Source organism: Halichoerus grypus, chromosome 12, assembly GCF_964656455.1.
Source record: "Halichoerus grypus chromosome 12, mHalGry1.hap1.1, whole genome shotgun sequence".
Lineage (NCBI taxonomy): Eukaryota > Metazoa > Chordata > Mammalia > Carnivora > Phocidae > Halichoerus > Halichoerus grypus.
Genome location: NC_135723.1, coordinates 84752107 through 84776410, shown reverse-complemented (window position 1 = coordinate 84776410; position 24304 = coordinate 84752107). Strand labels below are relative to the sequence as shown.

Here is a 24304-nt window from a genome sequence, read left to right as displayed (position 1 = left end):
TTGAATTAGGGTTTGTTTCTTTCTAAATTAGGTAAAAATACCTGAAAAAAAACAGAACCTGAATCTAACCATAGGGCCCTGGCCCCTATCTCATCCCCCGCCTCTCCCCATCCAAGGTAATCATCACTCAGAATGCCAGGCTCTTCACTTCCTGTTGTCTTAAGTCCATTTCCCTAGAAGCAGAGTTTGAGATGAGATTCTTGTTTAGGTGATTTTTTTTGAAGGAATTCTCAGGAGAAGGGGAGTTTGGGAAGCAGGACAGGATGGCGGGCGGGGGGGAAGCTAAGGAAGGATGTGGAATCAGCTGGAAAATGTATTCAGAGTTCTGGAGCCCACATTGCACCACAGTGTGACCCTACGTTGAGGCAAAAGATTAGCTGTTTGTGCCCCCAAGTTAGTCAGTCATTGGCTGACATTTGGGGAGGTGATATAGGGAAAACAAGTGCATAGCTTCCTGTGTGAGTCAGCCCCTATTTGGCTAACAGCAATTCTCCAGAGAGGGAGGGAGCCTTGAGCTGTTGGCAGCCAACACTCATAGCAGCTGGGAATCGGGACACTTGAACAGGAAAAGGGGTCTGAGCATGTATCCTATCTTTCTTCCCTTTCTCTACAATTTTATCAAGTTTTGTATGTCTTCCTGAAAAGGAATTACTACTTGCATTTTGTTCAGTTATTTGGAACTTTCTAGAAAGAAAATCATACTAAATTTTCTTCTGTTGTATAATATTTCAGTATGTGAAAATACCATACTTTATTCACCCATTCTCCCACTGGTGGACTTGCTAGTTGTTTTTAGGTTTTTGCTATTATGAACAGTGTTGCTGTGAACATTCTCATTATGTCTCCTGTTGTATATGTGCGAGAATTTCTTGGGTTTACGCCTGGGGTAGAATAGCTGGACCATAAGGGGTGAACTTTAGAAGGTAATGCCAAACTATTTTCCGAAGTGGTTTTACGAATTCATATGCCCACCGATAATAGAGATCCTATCATCCACCTCCTCTCCAACATTTTGATTTTTGTAAATTGAAAGAGTATAAAATGGCATCTCATTGCAGTCTTGACTCATAGGTCCTCGATCAAATACACCTGTTTCCTCTTCTGCGAAATGCTTGCTCACAGCTTTTGTCCATTTTCTCGTGGTTCTTTGTGCTTATTGATCTGTAGGAGTTCTTCATATGCCCTTTGTTGTGTGTATATGAATATAGTGAACATCTTCTAGTTTATAACTTTACTCCTCACTTTCTTTATGTGTCTTTTACCGAACAGAAGCTCTTAATTTGATTATAGTCACAGGTATTCTCTTTATGGCTTTTTATGTATTGTTGAAGAACTCTTTCCCTCAAGGGATCTAAAGGACACTCTCAGTCTTGGGGGTGAGGAGTCTACACATAGAGCCAGGTTACAGGCCAGGCCTCCTGGGGCATTGCCTGGTCCAAGGCAACCCTGACTAGCCAGCACCAGTGACCAACTGGCTGGCTGACAGGTGTGTTCTGCTTATAGAATTGGATATATCATGCTATTAGAGCTGGATACCATTAAAAATTCTAATCATAGACTGTAATTAACTCTCCTTGCTCTGACGCCCTGCTCACTAAACAACCTTCTGATTATAATTTGGCTTCCCCATGTATCTTGCCTACAGGGAGAGAATGTACTGTGCAGACCAACGTGAGGATCCAATCCACTAAACAGTTACATGCCATGATGTAAATTAATAAATCCGTATTCTGATTTTATCATCTGCCTCATCTGAGCTCTGTGGGCGTGAATCAGCATCCCCGAGTCTAATCAACGTGGACACTGAGACTATCAAGCTCCTGAGCTGAAAAACTAAGAACTAGACCCAGGACCAGAGTACAATCACCAAGGTAACACTGTGCCCTGGAGGCCCCTGGGCCTGACGGGGAGAAGGCCCTCCTACATGTCATGCGATACAGACAGGGATTAAAATTGACTTTTGACATTAGAAAGAGCTGCATATTCAAAACCATTGCTTGGTTCCATTCAGGTGAAGGTGAAGAATAGGAGATGATCATGAGACTCATATTGAATATTTATTGGCTTATGAGCACACACCAGATGCCGCACAAATCCTAGGCAGGAGGATAAGATTTACGGACATGTTTGAAAAAAGGAAAAAAAGGGGGGGGCAGATGGTATGTGCTGAGGAGGAATGGAACAAGAGAAGCCTGACTGATGAATCCTTGCTCCACCTTGACGCTCATGGTCCAGGATGCAAAATAGAAGTTGTCTTTAAAGACCAAAAGAAAAGCCAGGAGAAGGAAACACAAGGTACACCAGACTGCAAACAGGAATGTGCCAGGGCAGTGAGATTATCCAGGCCAGAGGAGTGATTTAGGACCCGTAGGGTGAGGGCAAGATCTTTGAAGTGAGTTCAAAAGGCAAAATAGAGGTGAGCCCATTAGAATAGATGGGGATAATTTAGCAATCCTACTATTAGATCACCACTTCATTAAGGGTTCCTGGGTGAGCAGTACCTATGGTGACACAGATCCCCTTCTGGGACCCCAGTTACAATGTGTAAAAAGGGAAGAACGTGATCAGAACTGTTATATCTGGGAATTTGGGGCCCAGTGATGGGAAGTGATCCACTATTTCATATTCAGACCCCAAACAAAAACCAAAAAAAAAAAAAAAGGAAGATGGCCTCTACTGATAACCCTACAGGATTTATTTTTCAAAGACAAATATGTTCAAGGAGTGCGATAAATTAAAGGAAGTTCTATGTCACCTCTGAGACTGATCTCAAAGACAGGCATTGTCGCCCACAGTGTCTCCCTTGGGGCCCCAGCAGAGCAAGGTCACCAGCCTGGCTAGATTGGACAAGGCCAGGGAACCATCTTAGATGTCTTTTTTGTTCTTAAAATGAGGTAGAGCCGTGCCACCCAGTACGGAATGATGCTAAGTGTGGCCTGCCCAACCAATTATGTGAAAGGAAGGGCACACAAAGGGCTCAGGAAATAGCAGGACCGAAGCACAGCAGGGTGGCAAGAGCGCCTCTCTGAGGTGCACCACCAGCATGCATGAACTTCAAGGATGAGGGCTGGGGAGGGGCTGACCTGTGCCCCCCACAAAACCAGAGGGCTCTGAGTCACACATGGAAGAACAAGCTCCCTTTAATCGTGGCTTCAGCGAGCACACATACACGGGGAGAAATAACTGGAGACTGAGTTGGGCTCCTCATCTAGTAGAGGTTGTCCCGCACATGCTCCATGATGGTCTTCAGGCCCAACCAGGTCTCCTCTGCAGTGGGGATGATCTGGTTGGCTGGCAGGAGGAAGCCATAGTGCCCAGTATCTCTCAACTCAAACGTGAATGCATACTTGATGCCGTTATCATACGCCCAGTCAACGCTGCTCCCGCTAGCTGGATCTGTAAGTCAGAAAAGAAAGCACCTTGGAACCCCAGTTCCTTTCAGGGTTAGATGAGCGGGCCTCAGGAGTTCTGCCTGCCTGTGGTTCCTGAGGGATGTAGAATTCTTTCTGAAGGTCATCAGGCCACCAACACACAAACACTGGCCTGATCCATATGTCTCAGGCTGTCCTATACGACGAACGTCTTCATTCCTCACAAACCAAGAGATTTTAAATCTTCGTGCCCACCTTGTCACTAACTCACTGTGCAGACTCCTTCTGGTCACTCAAAATCAATCTTCACAGAGTGTGATAGGTAGCCTCCAAGACAGCCCCAATGATCCTTGTCTCCTGGTCTTCACATCCTTGGGTAGTCCCCTCCGACACTGAGTGGGGCTGCCCTGACCTGGGTAACTAACAGGAGATTGCAGAAATGATGGTGTGTGACCTTCAAGGCTAGATCATAAATACTATGGCTTCCACCTTGCTCTCTCTTGGATCATTTGATCTGGGGAAAGCCACGTATCAGAGTGTGTGGACGGTGAGAGAGTGTCCTATAGACAGGTCTTGGTGGTGAGGATTGGAGGCCTCCTGCCGGTACTCAGCACCTGAGTGAGCCACCTGAGAAGCAGACCCCTCCAGCCCAGTCAAGCCTTTAAAGGACTCTAGCCCTGGAAGACACCTTGACTGCGATCTTGGGAGAGGCCCTGAGCCAGAGCCACCCAGCTAAGCCATTTTTGAATTCCTACCCCAGGGAAACAGTGGAAGAAAATAAATGTTTATTATTTTAAGCTGCTAAGTTTTAGGATAACTTTTTACATAGCAAGAGATAACTGATACACAGAGAGAACGAAGCACAGCCCTTGGGACTTCCCTTTGCCAAAAGGCTGGGGAAAGGAAAGAGGCCCGTTTTCCTGCTTCTTCCCAGCCAAACTCTACTAGAGCAGAAACTGGCTAAAAGTGCAAAGTGTGGATGACACTGAATAATAAAATAGTGATGTCAATAGCAGCTATCATTTATTGAACATCTCCCATGAGCCGGTCATCTATATTGGAAAGTTTACATTTATGACCTCATTAATCTTCAAAAATCCAGTGAGGTGGGTATCACTGTCCTTGTTTTTCAGAGGAGGAAATCCAGGCTCAGAATGAGGAATTTATCTAAGGAAATATTGACGGAAAATGGCAGGACTGGAATTGAAACCCAAGGCCATCCGCTGAAAAAAAGCCCATGCTTTCCTCAACCTCCTTCCAGTCCATTTAGTATAGTACATGTCTGTTAAATGAAAACACGGGTCCTTTTGTTTTTCCATCATTCTCGAGGGTTGTTTCTCATGATACCACTTGTGATTTTTCTAGAAATGCTGCTTCTACTGTGATGACACGCCCCCTGAGGTTATGAAACAGGCTCTCCTATAGTCTCTGAAATCCTTCCTTCTCTACCCTGAGAAAATGCTGAATAAAAAACAAATGATGGCACCAGAAGTTTCTAGAGGTTGTTTATATGGTAAGCTCAAGTATTTCAGAACACATATTAAATTCAGGAAGGAGGCAAGAAGTCCTCTGCAGAGCAAAGTGATCAAGTGCATGCACTTCACTTTATTTGGGTCCCTGCTCAAAGTCTATCTACTCTTTTCTTTTAAGATTTTATTTATTTATTTGAGAGAAAGAGATCACGAGTGGGAGTGAGGGGCAGAGGGAGAGGGAGAAGCAGACTCCCCGCTGAGCATGGAGCCCGATGTGGGGCTCGATCCCAGGACCCCAAGATGCGGGGCTAGATCATGACCTGAGCCGAAGGCAGACACTTAACCAACTGAGCCACCCAGGTGCCCCAGTCTATCTACTCTTTTAACATTAATGGGAACATAAGATTAAAAACACACTGTATTTCGGGCTCCTCGCTCAGCAGAGAGTCTGCTTCTCTCTCTGCCTCTGCCCCTCCCCGCCTTGTGCTCACTCTCTCTCATGCGCGCTCTCTCTCTCTCAAATAAATAAATAAAATTCTTTAAAAAATAATAAGATAAATTAAAAATTTAAAAATTTAAATAAATATTTAAATAAATATTTAAATAAATAAAATAAAAACCACACTATATTTTTCAATTAACATTTAAAGATTATTCCCTATTAGCACATACAGACATACCTCATTCATTGAAGGGGGGCACACTGTCTCATTGAGTGCCTGCACCAAATGTGGTTTACGTGGACTGTACTGACGGACATTTAGGTGCTCACCAGGCTGCTATGACTATAAACAATGCTGTCATGAACATCCTTCTTACTCACAATCTATCCACGAGTCAAATGAGCCCAAAGAACTTGTGTCCCAGCCTTTAGTAGTGAAGAGAAGGGGAGAAGGTTCCTAGAGGCAGGTGGCCTAAAAGCAGTACAGTCTGACCAGGGGAAGGAAACATGAAAACTCTAAAAAAGCAGACACAAGAATTAAAGAAGCAAAATGGGCTTGGGGCTGTCCAGCACAGGGATTGAAAATACAATATGGCACAGAAGGCCTTCAGGACATTACAACTGATGTTCAGAAGGCCATTCCGTCACGAAGAAAGGAGCTTAAATCCCTTGTACATGCTCTGTTTAAAAAGGCAAGAAAGTGTGAAATTTATTTGAGAATTATTTTCAGCTAAAATGGTTAATCTAAGAAAAGGTCTGGCACTTGAAGGGACAAACGTCGACTATTCATGTAGCACATGCAATAACCCATGGGATCGGAGTGTTATTATACAAAAATTGACTACATTTTTGGAAAGCAAGGAGGGTAGGCAAAGCCTTTAAACAATACAGAAGATGTGCTCTTGAAAGACTTAGGAAATAATTATGTCTTTTGGACAGCACTCAGGAGAGCCTTCCTCCTCTTGTTCTGGAGGAATCCGATGAGTATCTCTTGATTTTGGCATAGCATACTCTGGGAAGAATGTGTTTGATGTGGGATTACAAGGCCATCCTTTAAATTGGTGTTTGACCCAAAAGCCAGGACTGTGGTGACCCACAAAGCTCTTTTGAGAGGGCCTCGTCAAAGGACTCCTACCAAGTCTCTTCACCTCTCTGCAGTCCTAAACTCAGTTCTCACTAATTAAGCAGAGGATGGAGAAACTCTCCTGATGTGTTTCTTCTCTGAGGAGTTCCCATTTAACAACACTAATAATAATCAACCATGAATAATTAATGGATGGTTGCTGCAATTAAGCCACACAAACACCAACATCAGGCTAATTGCTTTATGCAGCAAGGTGGCATATGAAACACAGACAAGAGTGCTGAGGTCGGAGTATAGAGGAGAACCCAGGAGGGGGGATGGAGAAACTTCCCAGAAGAGGAAGACTGAAGGGAACAGCTAGCTGAGGGTGGAGCAATTGGATGGGAGAGTTACAGTATGGAAGAGGACAGAAATATCAGCGAGTTTGCAGGGGGTCTGAGGGTGGACCAACTGTTAGAGACACTAGAGGGGAAAAGAAGGGCACTAGCTTTAAAGGTGTCAGAACCTTGCTCCTCATGTTCGTATTTTTATTTCCCATTGATAGCTAGACTCTCAGAGAATGATAATATTCTTCAATTTGATCTTTAAGTTTAAAGCTCAGGCTCACGGAATGAGGGAACTGGAAGGATCTCAGTAGGAACAGAGTGAAATGCTCAGATGAAACACTTCAGTGAGAAACCAAAACAAAGGTATTTCCTCAAAATGAGGCTGAAGCTGTAGGTAATGAGCCTGAAGACCATCTCAGGTTTGGAGTCTTGGTAGTTTGTTTGGTGGTTTGTTTGTTTGTTTTTGGCTTGATGCTAACCATTGCAAAGAAGACCCCAGCTCCCAGCATGCTGTGCTCCACCACGTGGTCATTTCTGACAGGAAAGTGAGGGAATCTCTTCCAGCCCCACTCCCGCCACCTCGGTCTGCCTCTCCAAAAGTGGGTTTCCTTTGAAAATGGAATGATGGGCCTGAGGAATTTTTGATAAACTATGACAGGATCTTTCATGGACTAGAAGGGACACAGACTCTAGCACACTAGAAGGACTAAGCTCACCATGGGCACATGACAGATAGCATGACCGTGGTGGTGGTACTGATGAAGATGACCCCCTACAGCAGCCATCATCCCATAAGCTTGACGCAAATTCAGTCTATCGCCAACAACAAAAATAATCAGGCTACAACATAGTAAGTCTAACTTGCGGCTCTTCTCCCAATTTATTGCAGGTTTCCCCTCCAAGCATTTTCTGAATAACTAAGACAGCGAGTACTTACAGACAGTGGTGCAGGTAGGACCCACTTGGTATGTAGTGCCCGACAGGGAAGCCAGAGCTTTGGCCGCACACCTCGCCACCTTGTCCTAGGAGGGGGAACCAGTGGAGTGAGAAAGAATGGATCCCACAGCCTGACATCCCTCAGCTGTTCTGCACTGCGATGGTGTGGAAGATTCTCGGCCCTTCCCTCAAGTTTCCCTTCCAGTCTCCTTCTTTTCCATCCAGCCAGAGCCGAAGCCTGATACATGAGATGTGGAGGGCTGCTCACCAACCCAATCTAGTAAATACACCACCATCTTCACCTATCCTGAGGGACGGGAATGTCATGTTCATGAACATGCGGGAAGGCCAAGTATGTTCCAGAGAAAACCTTCTAAGAGTTGGGTATTCCCAGAGTGGAGGTGGAGACAGGGCCACCATATATGGATGTGCCTCTGGCTGTTTGAGACCAGAATCTAGCCCACACCTAGCATGAGCCCTGCATCTGCTGGGAGGTTTAGAGGCTAGCTGTGGCCCTGGGCAGGGGGGCGCTCTCGAGCTGACCAGCACAGAGGGAGAAGCCTGCAGTCACCCTACAGATGCCAGCCCTGCTCATCAGTCCACCCTAAGTGCCTGTTCACATCCTAGGGCGAGTCATTATATGCAACGCAGAGCACCCCTAGGCTGTAGCCTGCACCCTACTTAAACTCTACCTTGACTGGAATGAGGAGCACCTCCCCCTTACGCACCACAGGGCCATCCACAGTTCTTGGCAAGCAGTGGGTCCGTCATACATTTTGGTCAGAAAAACAATTGAGAAGGAAAGGCAGGGGTCAGGTGTGGTTCTTGAAACTCACAGCAAACACAGAAACAAGGAAACGGTCTTCTTTCTGTCCCCAGTAGGTCTGTGGCACATTCCAAAGGGCAGGGAGAGAGACCAGGCCCTTAATGAAATAAGTCCAGGCTCCCGGACTTTCCCTATAAGCTGTAGAAGGACTACTGTGGCAGCACCCCGGGGTCAAGCAGGCCCAGGTCTAGGTGGAAGGTGTCCCATCACTCACCAGTTCATCAGCATCTGGGGCCTTCTTGACCGTGTACCCATATGGATACATCAGCAGCTGTGAGTAGCTGTGCAAGTCAATAAAGCATTTGAAATTCCCGTGTTCTTGGATGAAATCTACCACCGACTTCACCTCCACTTCCGAGTTGGCATGGTGTCCGTGGTATACTTCAGAGCAAGGGTTGTCACTGGCTCCCTCTCCTATGGGGGGAGTGGCCCAAGCAGAAACATGAACCCATAGGCAAGAACACAGAAATGCAGGACACTCAACCCGGAGGAAGGGCAGAAGGGGCTGGCCGTGAACAGGTCAATGTGAGGAGCCCCCCAGGAGCCTAGTCCGCAATACGTGTTGCGTGGCGGGGGGCGCAGATGTGGGAGGGTACTGGATCTGCCACAGCTGAGGAGGAAAAACTGGAAGGACTCCTTTAAATGGATAGAGTTGACCTTGTATTGCATCACTAACAGTTGTCATAAATAATTCATATCATACTTGACAGTGAGTTGTAATTAATAAGTATTCTAGATAATTAATATGAATACCAATTAATAATGAAAATGACTCCATTTATTCTGGTGTCAACTCATTCTCTTGGTTCAGATCTTAATGGCCAAGTGCTGCCAAAAATAATCTATTGTTGTAGCTAAAGCCTCGCATTTGACAGGTATTTAGAAATATTGCCTTCTGTACTACTTCACGACATAGCTCCCTGAGGTGCTTGGCATGTGTGTGAAACCACCCCACTTGTGGGAAGATCTGACTTAACTTTGATGCCCTCGGTTCCCACATTTCTATCAGCTCCTTTCCCACAGGCCCATGATTCTCCCCGCCACGGTGTGTGTGGCAGGCAAGTGTGCAAGTGCAAGAAGTACACTGAGCACAGGACATCAGCACAGCTGTGGAAGAGCCAGAGAGAGCACTACTGGGCTCTGGAGCTGCAAGGTGAGGCTCGACTCTAACTCTTGACCACATGCTCCTGAGACTGTCTCTGAGCTTCGACTGTCTCCTTTCAGATAACAAAACTCACTCACTGGGTCAGGCGAATAAATAAGTTAACACACAGGAAAATACCTGGCAGCCAGTGGGCACGACTGCAGGGATGATTTTTCAAGAGCTGGAACTCAGAATCCGGGTCTCCTAAGCCTCGTGCCCTTCCCATGACACCAAAGGGCTGTGCGTCACACTGACGCATCTAAGGGTCAACTGCTAGAGTTGAGGCCTCACTATGTCCCACAATCTGGTCTGTTAGGGCAACGGTGCTAACGGCTCTCTTCCCAGTTACCACCAGGAGCCCTTCCACCCACCCAGTCACTCGCTCGGGAGAAACGGGGATGACCAGGGCACAGGGGGTGGATCTGTACATCTAAGACTAGAGCCGTTTTTAAAATAGTGTTCTGGGACGCCTGAGCGGCTCAGTCGGTTAAGCGTCTGCCAGGGTCCTGGGATGGAGCCCTGCGTTGGGCTCCTCACTCAGCGGGGAGTCTGCTTCTCCCTTTGCCTGCCGCTCTGCCTACTGGTGCTCTCTCTCTCTGTCTCTCTGTCAAATAAATAAATAAAATCCTTAAAAAAATAAAAAGTGTTCTTTCAGGAGAACAAGAATTGCTGAGTCATTTCCTTTCAAAATTACCTACCCCAAAAAATGCTTAAAAAAAAAACCAACCCGAGACAGAGTGTAAGGGATTGGCCCAAGTCTCTCAGTGAAGCAGGAATGGAGCCAGCCAGGGCCCCGTGGACCAGGCTCCCCAGGGGCAGCAGGGAGGGAAAACCACCTCCCCAGCCTACCTGCAAAACTAGCATTCCAATTTCTATTTGGATCAGCACCAACGCAAGGGCTTCCAGGATTGTGGGACCGTGTCTTCCTCCACAGTCGGTTCTGAAAAGTCCACCAAGGAAGGAACAAGCATTCAGAGATGGTCAGGGCACAGGAGAAGTGAACGTGTTCTCTGGGGCTCTATGATGGAGCAAGCTGCCTGCAGCTCTGCCTGGAGGATCATCGGGGCTCCAGTCCTCACGGACTGAGCAGTCTCCTCTCGTCTCCCGGAGAAAGGAGGCTCAGCCCTTCAGGCTCAGAAAGAAGGACGCCCCCAAAATGCCCCGATGAGAACTTTGTAACGCAAGAACCAGCCTGATGCCACCTGAACCCACCGAATGGTTTTTGGCTTTGGCAGAAGGAGGACAGACAGACATCGTATGCCCAAACGATCACTGGTGGGACTGGAAGTGCACAGCAGCTGTTTTATTCTTGCCTAAAAAACTCACCTGAATCCAATCAAACTTCAAGCTCTGACTACTAGTGAATAGGAAGGGAATACGAGGGTACAGGAACGAATGAAACACAACAAAGTAGCCATCAGCCAAATTGAGAACGTGAGACATTCTACAGGACAATTTACTCCGATTCTCCAACAAATGAATGACATTTTTAAAAGAGGTGTGTGTGGCAGGGGTGGGGGTGGGAAACTGCCATAGATCTGAAAAGGCTGCAGAACCACAACAACCAAATACGGGTGCAAACCTTATTTGGGTACTGATTTCAACAAACTGACTCAGAAGACATTTAAAAGATAACTGGGGGAATTAGATGATATTAAATAAATTCCATTAATTTTTTTTAAAGTGACAGCAGTGTATTGTTTGGGTTTTTTTTGTTGTTGTTTTAATTATCATCAACCAGAGATGCATACTAAAGAAATTTGGGGTAAAATAACCTGATGTCAGGGATGTGCTTTTAAACAAAAGGAAAAAAAAAATGTGTGGGAGGGGAAGAAATGAAAAGAAGATTGGTAAAGTGTTGGTAATTGTTCAAGATCCATGATAGGGAGTTCATTAGACTATTCTAAGAAAAAATATCCTCTGGTGACTCTCGGCTCAGGGAACGAGTGAAAAATGGGAGCCCAAGGAAGCCCGTAACATGCACGCGTGTGGGAGTTCTCCCCACGTTCCTACAACTGTTCAGGTGCTGCGGTGAGGAATTCAACAGACTCTTCTTAACTTCAAGCCCAGCTCATTCGGTATTACTCACTTGAGTTTGTGTGTACACATATCCGTCAGGATTGGCCACAGGCAACAAGAAAATATCCATTTTCTCCAAAATGGAGGTGATGGCTGGATCCTTGCCGTAATCAGATACAATCTAAGCAGAGACAGGAAGCTTGTCAGCTACACCATGGCCAGCTGGGGTGCCCAGTCTAAGCCCGTGTGTCTCCCCCAGATGCCCCCCTGCAGCCCCCTGCCACCCTCATAGACACAGCTCTCGGCAAAGCTCTTGGAGCGCCTCAAAACCTGGGGGCACATGGCGTCATGATGCCATCAACTGCGACGAGGCCGGGCCTGCCTGGTTGACTCACTCCTTCCAGGGGGTGGCAACCAGGGAGGGAAGAGCCACACATCATCATAGTTTGGGGAAATCCGGGCCCCCATGCTAACGGGCGGGGAAAATAAATCCTGCACACACAGCACCCCTCCTCTCCCTAGTGCTGCCTTAAAGCAGACTCTCGGAGCGGGTGCAGGGGGGTGACATGGAGGCAGCATGAGGTCCCTGAGGGTCTGGAGGGCTAGGGGGGGTCTGACGGCAAAGTTCATCTGAGTTTTGCTGCTGAGAAGACTCTGCTCCCTTTCTGCGGGGCTGACTATGGGTCAGTGTTTCGGGGCCACCTCTGCAGCTCATTAGCTTGCTTGCTGCCACGAAGGGACTTTGTCATTTAGCCACAGTGGCTTGACCAAAGGGCTCTGACCTTTTGCTTCTCCAATCGGGAAAGGCCCCCCAGCCTACTGTGTCTGTGCAGAGTGCCTTCCCACCTCGTCCCCCCAGGCCCAGCCCCCTGGGGCCCTGCGGAGGCACCCTGGGCCCACCAGAATTCTCAGCTAATACTGGGCGACATGACCTTCCTCGCAGTCCAGATCGCCGTGGCCTGCGAGATCCACTCCCGGGAGTGGATGCCTGCGTTCAGCCAAATCGCCGGCCGCCGCCGCCTGCCTTCTGCAGTGCTGAACTGTGGGAGGACAAAGAGGCCAGAAAATGACCCTCCTGCCCGTGTATCCACTCACCTCTCCTCTCCCCAGCTCACCCCTATTCATTTAATCCATTTAGGATAATTCAGAGACCAAATGTTCCTGAGGGCACCATCTATTTATCAGGCTTATCCGTGACGAAGGAGCTTAATTGGGTGGCAGGCCCAGCCGCAGCCCCGGGCCGCTCGAGCCGCTCTGGGGTTGGAAGCAAATGGGAAGGGGAAACTATTGCTATTGTGAATGAGAATACCAGTGTGATCAGAGATAATATTACGTCTCTTGAAAGACCTCGAAGGGCATCCCAACAGAGAGAGACACAAGAGTGCAGGAACCAGCCTGTTCTAGCTGATGCAATAAATGAATTTGATCTTAAAAGGAGGAAGAGAGAGGTTCACTATAGCTCTTTGCAAATGGCATTAAATGAATTCTGGCTCCTGCCTTATTTAAGGGTGGGGCCGGGCCGCCTTGGGTCAAAGCGTGGTGCGAATGAAGCCAGAGTCTCCATCAGGTTGGCAAATAATCTCAATTTATGTGGATTATTTTAGAGCGACCGGCTCAGTGGCAAATCTCCTCTGGCTGGTAATTCAAGCCATGAGCCTGGGTTCTTCAGGGCTTATATGAAGCTAAGGATCTGACAAATTCTTAGCACCTTCAGTTGTTCCGTGGTTCATATCTCCAAATTCCTTTTTATTCATTTGGCTGGATTATTTATGTAATTTATGTCCCTGCCATAAATTCTCTACCTCTTTTGCCAATATAGACCTGAATCTGTTAGAAATATCTAGAAATTAGGCTTTGTGCAGCCAAGGATCATAGGCTGGGCTTAAAATTACATCAACCCTAAAATTAGCTTCCTAGATTGCTTTTCCAATAAGTACCCCTAAAAGCAGAATAGAATTTGTAGAACTATCCCAATTTGACTTACTTTTTAGAGGTAAGAATGAAGGCAAAAGATTGTGGCCCATCTGAGCGCTTTCTGGAAGGCTAACCGACCCACCCTACCCCCATCTCCACTACCCCTCACCCATCCACCACCACTACCCCACCTGGTTGATCCTGCCTTTCAGTCAAAACTTGCAATGGGATGGACTCCTTCTAAGTTCTAACTCCTTCCATGTTAGGCAAAAACAGGGGACTCTCGGTCACACCAAATTTGAACCTCAGTAGATGTCTCCCCACGTCCCTGAAGTCAAGGAGAGCCTAAAAACCTGCCTTCTTCAGAAGTCTGAGGGCTGGGTCCTGGACACAAGGGACCAGGAGCCTGAGTCCAGTCAGGCCTCTTGAAGAGCCTGGGGTCTCACCTTTAGTACATACATGGGCCGGTTTTCAAACGAATGCCCAATCTTCACCCTGCTCGCCAACTCAGGAAAATCTCCGGCAATGCTGTCCATCTCACGGTAAATCTGAAGCATGAAAAGGTGAACTCAGGGGCATTTGAGAATTTTGTTCAGCTCTGGGTAGGTATCTGTGAACTTCATCTTACTGATCCCGATGACTTCTTCATTGATTTGATCAATGATTAGATCCAGCCCTGTGATCTCAGGGTTGACAGTATTATTGCCATGGAATACTTATTCTTGAAGAACTGCCTAAAGAGTCCTTTTCTACAACATTCTAGAGAATAACACATTTTATCTGTCCATAAAATTATAGGCCACTAAATGAGAGAGACTTGTGCACAGTGCAGTCCTTCACGCCGCACCAGACTGGATAATCAGCCATCGCCCCATTTAGCCAAGGTTCTTGAAAACGGTCCTCTCCAAACCTTTTCATCACTTCCTCCACCAGTGTTTTTTTAATTAGCATACACCATATATATATATATATATGTTTTTTAATATACATATGCTATGTCTATTACATATATACAATACATTATGTATACCACTGGAATAATGTACCAAATATGTTATGTACATTATAAAACAAGAAAAAAGAAGCAAAATGGTGGCATTAATAATAAATATAAACGTATGTGGGACGTAAATAGAAGTTGTAATAGTTTCTTCCTCCATCCCAGTGAAGCACCTTGCTCACACCTTGTAGTACAAGCACACCACTTCGGAGATTCCTCTAATGGCCTTAAGAGAAGGAGTGAAGAGCTGTAAATCATGGCTACAAATGCTTCCATTTGGTTTCAATTTCTAAAAAAACTTGATTTAAATAGAGTTCATCCATCTTAGTTGCTCAAAACTTCTGAGGGCAAAAGAAGGAAATAAAGAAATTTCTATTTAGATCTTAAAAGTGGAAGAGGGAGATTTACAGAGGAGAAAAATACGCAATCAATATTGAATAAAACTCCAGCTTCAGCTTCAGTGGTTTATCAGAGTGGCAGTCAATATGGCAGACTGAGCAGCAGCGAGAAACCACCCCCCCAAATATATACTCAAGCCAGATAAACTACAATAAAAATAATTCACAGCCAAGCTTAAAAATCAAGAAAGGAGACATTGTAGGGGTCAGAAGTGAGAAGGGACCTAACCAGCTGAGCTGAGGGCAGAAAATGGAGCCTCGGGACCAGATATCTGCCTTAGGCATTGAGGGTTTACAGCAAGTCAGGAATAGTGATCAAGGGCACAGGACCCAGGGTGGGCCAAGAAGCTGGAACCTGAGAGCTGAGAACCATCCATTCCAGCCATGAAAAGGGCCTGGAAGCTCTACCTACTGACCCTAGAAAGTGAAGCAAAAGCTGGATGCCCACCCTGAGCCATGAGGGGCAAGAGAGTCCCCCATGAGAAGTTAAAATACCAAGCTGTATCGGGAGGGAGGGGTCCAAATTCACACTGCCAACATGAGGGGGACACTCAGCCGGGAAACTAACAGAAACAATGACAACCACAACAACACACAGAAAATCTGAAATTGGAAACCCTGGCTGAGACAGACATAAGACTCCCACCAGAGACCCAACCAGGCCTAAGCGGTTACAGGATGAGAGCTCTTCAAAGCTGTTTTTAGAAAGAACTGCATGTGATCGAGCCAAGAGGGAGATGGTACACTGAGGCACAGCAGAAGGCCTCATGGGGGGGGGGGGGCATGGGGGAAGCTGCAATCAGATGGCAGTGACCCCTAAAGCCAGAGAGCAAAAGCAAGTGCATGAGAAAGTGTGGTTCCCATAGCAGGCAGGTGAGGGGATGGAGTTCCTGGGGTCTTGGGTGACATTTGCAACCACTTAGCTCAGCTAGGGAGTGCGCCACGTTAACGAGGCTCACGTCATGGGTCTGAGCCCTGTGTGTGCCCTGAGCTCTGCTTTTGTCCATGGCCCTGGACTGAACTCCTAACTTTATCCAGCTGTTTTGCAGATGTATGTCATTGGTCACAAAAGGGATCAAGGGGCAGTGCAGTTGGAAGTATACACAATAAACAAAGCTACTGACAATCATGGGAAAGAAGTGAAAACAGTTGGTCAACCTTGGAAATAATCCCTCATCTAGAAGAGAAACAACTCAAAGTACACACCTCACAAAAAGCATGCCAGGAACCCCATCTTTGGATATAAAGAACAACGTGTATGCAGGTATGGGAAGGAGAAAAACAATTTCATTTTGAGGTGTTGTTCTGAGCTGGTAGAGAATGTCCAGACTAATGTAGAAGACATTAGGGGTCGTAAGGAAACTGTAGGATACGTGATGCAGTCCCATTCTATAGCCCCTCTTGATTCCTCAAGTTCTAATATCATATTAAGTGGTTCTGCTCCAAGTTTTTTATTGGAAGGGTTGGCTTACCTTGAAAGTCAGTCATCTATATAAAGTGGTTTTTAACTAAACACAGCACCAAAACACATTATAGAACAAATATGCATTATAAGTAATCATGATAAATGCGTGGAAATATTTGGTTAACCTTGGAAATAACCACTTGTCTACTTGCCTGGAATAAGTAACATTTTAATCTGGGTGAGTAAAATACACGGATTATGGTGGGGTATAAGAAGGTTGAATTACAAGGATGGAAATGATTGTAATTATTTCATGGTTTTCTTTCAGGGGTTGCCTTAGAAAAGAAGGATGCATGTGGGAGAAAATGTTCAGTTGTGTTTCACTATGCTCTTAGGTGCTGGTGGGAGATAAACAACCCAAGAATTACAAAACAAACTGAAGTGTTCACATTTTAGCCCCTTAGGGAAGGGGTACTGTGCTAAGGACTAATGCCTCCTGGAAGTAAGGAAAGGGGTTATAAAACCCAGGATGTCAATGACCTTGATCTTAACCTGCTCCGAGACACTTACAGCTTCCAGGGAATGGTAGGCCCCATAGTTGAAGCTATTATTGCTCCGCTCTTGTCCTTCATTGTGTTGCATTTCTTCATCTTCATTATCTAAAAGGGCCTAAAACAGACACGGCAACGCTGTGATGTGACCCACTGGAGATGGAGGTTCATGTTGTTTCTGCCATATTTTGGCACGAGCTGGCCAAGATGGCGGCACCCTTGGCACACAAACGTCAAGGTGTGAAAGGCGGTCAGATTTCTTCCACATATCTATAAAAGCTTATTTCTTGGCACCCAACATACATCACCCCATTCAAAACCCACTTACTCCCCAAAAGCAACATATGTGCTATTTGGTTATTCTATACTATGAATTCTCTAGACATCAGCCCGCATCTGGTATCCAGTGTCTCTGAAATACACAGCTTGGGAAACCATTCAGAAACAAAGAAATTCTTATAACCACTCATACTTTGAAGGCTCCTGGCAGATGTCCGTGACATGTGAGGATGATTAATAAGCTCACAGCTGCTCACGCCATCAGGAAACTCCCGGGCCAAATCACCAATTAGTCCATAACCCACCTCGGTGAGGGAGAGAACATGAGCCAGACACTGTCCTGCTGTTCAGATACAGGTTGTGAGGCTTGCGTCTGGCTTGGGTGGTGATGTTCCCTCTGCTGAGAACTATTGGTGACGTTCCCTCTTTCTCAAAAGATGCCTTTTATGACTGGTCTCCAACACGCCCAGGCCCCCCCGCCCACATACACACACTTTTCTTCCCTCTTGACTTCAAATACAATAAGGGAGAGAAGCTTCATACTTGTGGGGCATCTATGACAGACCAAGTACCATTGGGCATTTCACATACACTTAATACATTTAATCTTCTCGATAAATTGTATGAAGTAGGCATCGCTGTTACCATTTTACTGATGAAGAAACAGAGGCTCAAGACGTTAATAGCTTGTCCAAAGTCACACAGCTGATAGTTAGCAAAATCAGGATTTGGATACAGATCTGTCCAGTTCCCTAACCTATGTATGCCCTTTCTACTACAACATGTTCCCACTAACAAGTCACTGCATTTTACTTCCATGGACCTCAATGAGTTCATCTATAAAATGGAGAAGGATAAGACCATGACTTGCACATGTCTCGGGTCCACTCTGGGTGCTTTGTCCTATGCAAGACCAGTTAGGGACCTCGGCCTACCCACCTGCAGGTCTTCAATTGTCACCGAGTACTCTAAGCCCTGGGACTTCAAGAAGGATTTCACTAGCTGCAGACTGACAGATGGGACCAGGACATCCATGAGATGACTGAAGGTGGAGGGAGATTTCCAGACGTTGAGCTGAAGAGAATGGAAATAAAACCAGATTAAAGGACAGTTCAGGTAAAACGCACAATGAGCTCATTCTTCTAGAACAACTGCCAAAAGCAAGGGTGATCCCTGAGGAGCTGGGTTCTGCCCAAGGGTAAACTTTGCCCATTTCATAGCTGTGTCTGGTCAGGCCTACCCAGAAGGCAATACCTGGCAAAATCCAAGAAGTAGTAAGTCAATGGCAGATAGAAAGATGGAGCCCACCATTGAGGCTGCCCAGCTCCCAGGACAGCAGTGCTGTGATCTACAGCGCTTCTCCCCATCAACCCTCACAATCGTGTGAGGGCCCGTTGACTAATACAGGACTATACTAACAAAAACTCTCCAGGAGTAACAATGTCAGTGGTGCAAGAGTCTCCTCTCACCAAAGTCAGAGATACCCAAGAGGACTAAGAACTAGGTACCTTAAGGTTGTCTGAATTCACTAGCTGACTTAGTTTGCTGATCTCGTCTCCACTTCTGACGTTAATCCTAAAAACTTGGTCCCTGGAGGGAAAAAAAAAAAGCAAAAGATAATGGTGAGCTTTCAGCTGGCAAATAAACCCCAAGCCTATGTCCCAGACATAACTGGGCCGAATGAGAGGAAATGGTCTAGTCTTTGGTTATAATGTATAGCCATTAAAAATAAGACTACGTGGCAAATATGAAAAAGCGCTTATAGTATAACTTGAAGGGAAATATTAAGTGAAAGAGCAGGACACAAAATTGTATGTATGCCATGATTACAAGTATGGAAAAAGCAGATGCATTGGAAGAAAAACAGACAACGGAAATATAGCAAATGCTGACAGTGCTTATGTCCGGGTCGTGGGATTATGGATGACTGACTTTTTTTACCCTTGTATCTGTTTTCTGTAATGTGGTCATATTACTTTATAATGAAAAACATATATATTTTGCAGAAAGGAATGTTCCTGAGTTACACGCAAAGCTAACTCAAGACATAAAGAAGCACTTCTTCACTGTCAGGGGTGAGGACTGAAACTCTGGCTGAAGGTCCACGCTGGAAAGAGCTGGAAAAGAGAAAAGACCTTCCATCCTCGGAGGGTTAGCTATTTGCTGGGTGGTCTCTCAATCCTGTCCAGCTCCAGAACTCCATACAAATGCGAAGTACAATACGGGCTAGGGTGCTGGGGCTGACTTGGGATTCAGTCCTCCCAAGGGGGCCCTGAGAAGGGCCCAGAAGGGAGCCGGCCAGTCCCGAGCCCCCCTTTGTTGTTTGTCCTGAACTTGCTTCATCTACACCATTTAGCTTCCGCAGCAGCGGCAGGGGCCGAGGCCCCTGAAGTCCTGTGTGTGGGTGGGAGAAGGCCGAGCCTGAAAAGCTGCCTTTGTGCTCTCAGCCGGCTCAGGGAGCCAGGGGAGCCATTAGGCCGTTGCTAGGTGACGGCCCGAATGAATCCGCACTCGACGCTGTCACATGCGTCATCCCTTTACACGAATGAATGCAGGAAGAGCTGCTGGAGAGGGCTGTGGGCTGAAGGACCTGTTGACAGGGAAAATGGTTCTGTCACAGGGAGCTAAATGTGCAGCCTCACGTGGCAGATCCGCATCTTCTCATCAGAAAACCGGCTCAATCCAGATGGGACTCTCAGGGTTTCACTTTGTTCCGGGAGGTTCTGGAGAATCTCCAGGGGGTCTAGTCCAGCCTCAAAGAGGCAAGGTCCACCGCAGAGCTGCTGCCACTGCGGGTGGCAGGCCTGGAGGAAATGCCAGCGCCGAAGGGCTCACTTTCTCCCGGCTCAACCAGTCTCCACAGGGTCCTTGGAGGTGGGCCGCCAAGCACAACCCCTGGGAGCTGCTGAGGCCTGGCAGGTCTCAGTCGGAACCCAACAGGCTTGCTAGGAGTTGAACCACAGCCCTGTGAAGATGGGGAGTCAAACCACCATTTCCCCGACACAGGCAAGCAGCCTCCCAAAAAAGGAACAGGTTTAAAACAGAAGGGAAATCCTTACTTCTGGCTAAGTACCAGGGCCCATCTGCCGAAGTTACGCTCTGTCACAACCCACCCCCAACACTCCAGAAAAAGAGGAGTCTTTAAAATGAGTGTTCTAGAAAGCACCTGTGCACTGACATCTCTATCGGCAAAATGAGGCATCTGTAAAATACAGCACTGACTAGAACAATGACAAGGAAGGAGGGGAGGGAGAAGGAACAGGAAGAAAAGAGGAACCTAAGAATAACGGGCTCTCAAGAGTATGAAGATCATGTTACACAGGCACCCAGAGCATGCACTTTATTTTTCCCGGAGTGGTGACTTCACAGCAGAACTTCCATACTCCTGGGCACAGTCCATGACAGTGGATCTACCTGGCCCTGAGCATGAGTAAATCCACAGCACATTTCATCATGCCCTATCAGCCAAGCTACAGAGGACAAAGACACAACTGGAGTACAGAGAGGCAGAGTGGAAGGGCTGGTGCAGAGTGGAGCCCTTCTCCATCTGTTTCTCCTCCACCTCTCCCTCCTCCACCCTCTCAGCTCCAACCTTATTGAAATCCCAAATTCACCATGTCTTTTGCCCTTCCATGCCTGTGCACATGCTGTTCCCTCTGCCCGGATGCCCAGCCCTTTTCCTTATCTGCCTGGCAACCTCATGTCCAGGCTTTAGAACCAACTGTCATCACCCATGAGGTTCTCCCTAACCCGGAGGCAACATTAGGGACAGCCTTCAGAGGGCACTAAAAGGGGGGCAGGGGGGTGGTTGGCAGATTTAACACCATTCTCATGAGCATAAGTCCATCAAAACACAGAAGCAGAGAGAACGTTAAGTAGGTGCCGGTGAAGGGCAGCCATTTTCTTGCCCTAATCATCCTTGTCTCTATTTGAAAAATGCTCTTTCCCAGTCCTGAGAGTGCAGAGAGCTGAACACAACCTATCTCTGCCGTCTGGAAATCCATGCAAAGATCTCAAATTCTCTGCAAATGAAGGTTGGTCTGGTAGAGGGCATATATTGGGATTTGCAAGTTGCCATGTCTACCCCTGCTACTCCACCCAGGTGTTCTTGGTGCTCCTGGCGCCCTCCTCTCATTCACCCTCACACTCATCCCACATTCTTTTTTTTTTTTTTTAAAGATTTTATTTACTTTTTTGACAGAGAGAGACACAGCGAGAGAGGGAACACAAGCAGGGGGAGTGGGAGAGAGAGAGCAGGGAGCTGAGCAGGGAGCCCGATGCAGGGCTCGATCCCAGGACCCTGGGATCATGACCTGAGCCGAAGGCAGATGCTTAACGACCGAGCCACCCAGGCGCCCCTCATCCCACGTTCTGACAGTCAATAGCCCCCCTGGTGCTGAGCTTCTATCCCTCCCTCGTTTCCATGCAGGCAAGCCAAGGGGCCTGTTCTTTGTGCCTCTCTTGCCCATATCCCCGGCCAGGCTTAGCAGCCACCACAAGAGTTGGTTTCACGGAACTCTTAAATGCCTGCCAACTACTGCTGATGCTCCAACCGGTTCTGCAACTACGTTCCTGTTCTCTGCCTGCCCTGTACCTCTAGGCATCCTGGCCACCGGCCCATCCTTAAGATGACCAAAGGGCAGGACAGAAGACACCAGCAGAGCGAGACACTGGACACTTGGGAGGGGGGGAGGGCAGTAGGGCATTAGGTGGAAGGAACAAAAGCTGGGGGGTGAGAGTGGGGGAGAAAACCCATCATCTCCATCTCCACTGGTACTGTCCCCCCTCCTAGCCAACCTGTGCTCTGGCTTCCCACCACTTGAAAGCTCAGAGAGGCCAGCTTCCCCTTGCTAGAAATGTTCACTGAGCTGGGTGTGTGGGACATGTCTATGAGCCCCTGGAAGGATCCCACCACCTTTGCTGGGTTCCCTACTATAGGGGGAGAACAGATTTTGGGGTGAGGATGACACCATCGGTTAAAACCATCTGCAATGAGCTCAGACACGCAGCCCTTTCTGTGTAAGCTCCCATGGTGGGCACTCCAGCGCCAGGCCCAGCTGTCTCAGCTCAGGTGTCCGCTACATTGTAAGCGAAGTCTGCATCCTGAGAAATAAAGATTTTCCAGCCATGTGAATAGCAGCAGTGAGAGCCTGACAGCTCCATGCGTCAGCCCACACGGCGGCAAGCGTAGTTATTACATACCTCCTGCTGAGCTGCCCGTGGAAAAATCTCCTTCTCTGGCCACCTGCTGTGCCTAACCCCTCTGAGCTATTTGACAGCAGACACCAGGTGTGAAAAGAAGTCATCACCATAAAAATTACTCAATCTCATATAAGTAATTACCTCAATAAACAGCCCCCAAGTCCCTTTAGCCAGCTAGCATATTAGAGAGGAAACTAACAGATACAGATATATCTGTGAGATAGAGGATTCTATCTGGAGATTAACTTGTGTTACAGCAAAAGGGTATGGGTTTTGCCTTCGGAGTTCCAGCTCCCCTGCTTACCAGCTGAGTAGCACTGGGCAGGTTCCCTAACCTTTCTAAGGCTGAGCTTTTTCATGTTCAAATGGAGGAAAATAACACCCCTGCCCGGCAGAGTTGTTGCGTGATCCAAAAGATAATGCACATGAAAGCTCTTTGCAAATGGCAAAGCATTAGGCAGTAATGAGTTATTAGAATTCCATCTTCTACCAGGGGACCATGGCATCCTTTCATCTCTCCTACCTCCCAAATGTCCTCTCCTCCGCAAGCCGCAAAGCATTCTGCATGGAGCGACACGCACGCACACACAGTGCACAGGGGTGCCCTTACACGTCAAGTCTCACCACTGTGGCTAGGCAAGAGCTAGTGAATCTCCGTGTCCCAGGCGCTGAGGAGAAAGCCCCGGTTCTACAAAGCCTTCCCCGCTAACAGAGAGGTGAAACCAAAGAGCCTAAGACCCCGGTTTTCCCCTAAGCATGGCAGAAATTAGAAACAATTTCTGGGAGTTCTTGGTACTTCATAATATGGAAGTAAGAAAGGAGAAGAGGACTGAAACTGACTTTAGAAATAAGAACTGGGAAGGAAAAGAACTGGCAGGAGATTAGGGAGCCAGGGAGGGACTGTAGAGACCACCTCGTCTTGATTTCACAGATAGGATTAAGCCTAAGAGAGAAGGAGCTTGCCCAGGATGACACAGGGCAGAATTGGGATACGAGCTCATGTCTTCTTTCCCAATGCCAACTCCACTTGAGATATAATCAGCCATTCATTTTCAAATCCATTTGGTTCCCATATCAGTAAGCCAACCAAGTAATAATAATAAATCCAAAAGGAACTTACCCAGGGCACCTGGGTGGCTCAGTTGGTTAAGCAACTGCCTTTGGCTCAGGTCATGATCCTGGAGTCCCGGGATCGAGTCCCGCATCAGGCTCCCTGCTCAGCAGGGAGTCTGCTTCTCCCTCTGATCCTCCCCCCTCTCATGCTCTCTCTCTCTCTGTCTCATTCTCTCTCTCAAATAAAAAAAAAAAAAAAAAAAAGGAACTTACCCAAAAAACTTTTCTCGGCCACAGATGCTGAGCCCAATAAGGGCCCCAAAGAACAGTATCCACTTCATGTCCCAAGGGTGTCAGTCATGGAGTGGCTGAGTCAAGTTGTATTTATAAGAAGTGTGAGGCAGACTCATGTCCTCAAAAATGCTAATGTGATTCCCAAGCACCCTTGCAACTGTGATGGTACGTCAAGCGGGCTCCTACCGATGCCTCTTCCATTCCTTTTGGGTGATAAAGGCCTCCTGATTTACAAGATCAGGAACTTGCTCCTCAGACTGGAAGTCTGTGCCAGAGGTGCCATATTGCTCATCGCTTGGTATTTAAATAGTGTTTTTTCAGTAAATAGGGAAGTCCCACAGTGCTGGAAAGAATTTATACTGAGAGGCCAAATTGTAAACCTGAAATGGAGTTACCTCTAGAGTTAAAAAAAAAAAAAAAAGTGAAGACTATCACAGAAACCCCAAGCTAACTCCAAGACCACACACTTGATAAGCCCTGTCGGAGAATTTCACCAGAGCAGGTCATGATGATGAGAGTTTGTGACCTCTGATATGAATCTGACACCTAACTCTTATGACTCCACTAAAAAAGTAGAAATATATGAGG

The 24304-nt window shown here is 47.0% G+C and overlaps 1 protein-coding gene across 3 annotated transcripts; it reads right to left on the bottom strand.

Moving 5' to 3' along the window:
* Positions 1 to 3122: 3122 nt before the first annotated feature.
* On the bottom strand, positions 3123 to 23982 carry CPA4 (carboxypeptidase A4). 3 transcript variants are annotated; one of them, XM_036078460.2, is made up of 11 exons: positions 23696 to 23982; positions 18676 to 18757; positions 18107 to 18241; positions 16908 to 17006; positions 13981 to 14082; positions 12553 to 12660; positions 11691 to 11801; positions 10451 to 10541; positions 8672 to 8871; positions 7633 to 7717; positions 3123 to 3396 (listed from the first exon to the last, which is right to left on the bottom strand). In XM_036078460.2, exons 1-11 carry the CDS (start codon positions 23761 to 23763, stop codon positions 3209 to 3211), a joined length of 1269 nt encoding a protein of 422 aa, XP_035934353.2. In that variant the 5' UTR covers positions 23764 to 23982; the 3' UTR covers positions 3123 to 3208. The 3 variants fall into 3 exon arrangements, 2 of the variants coding, with proteins under 2 accessions (XP_035934353.2, XP_035934363.2); XR_013442874.1 differs by lacking the exon at positions 3123 to 3396 and adding an exon at positions 8360 to 8515 and having other exon boundaries at positions 7642 to 7717; XM_036078470.2 differs by lacking the exon at positions 16908 to 17006.
* Positions 23983 to 24304: the final 322 nt, after the last annotated feature.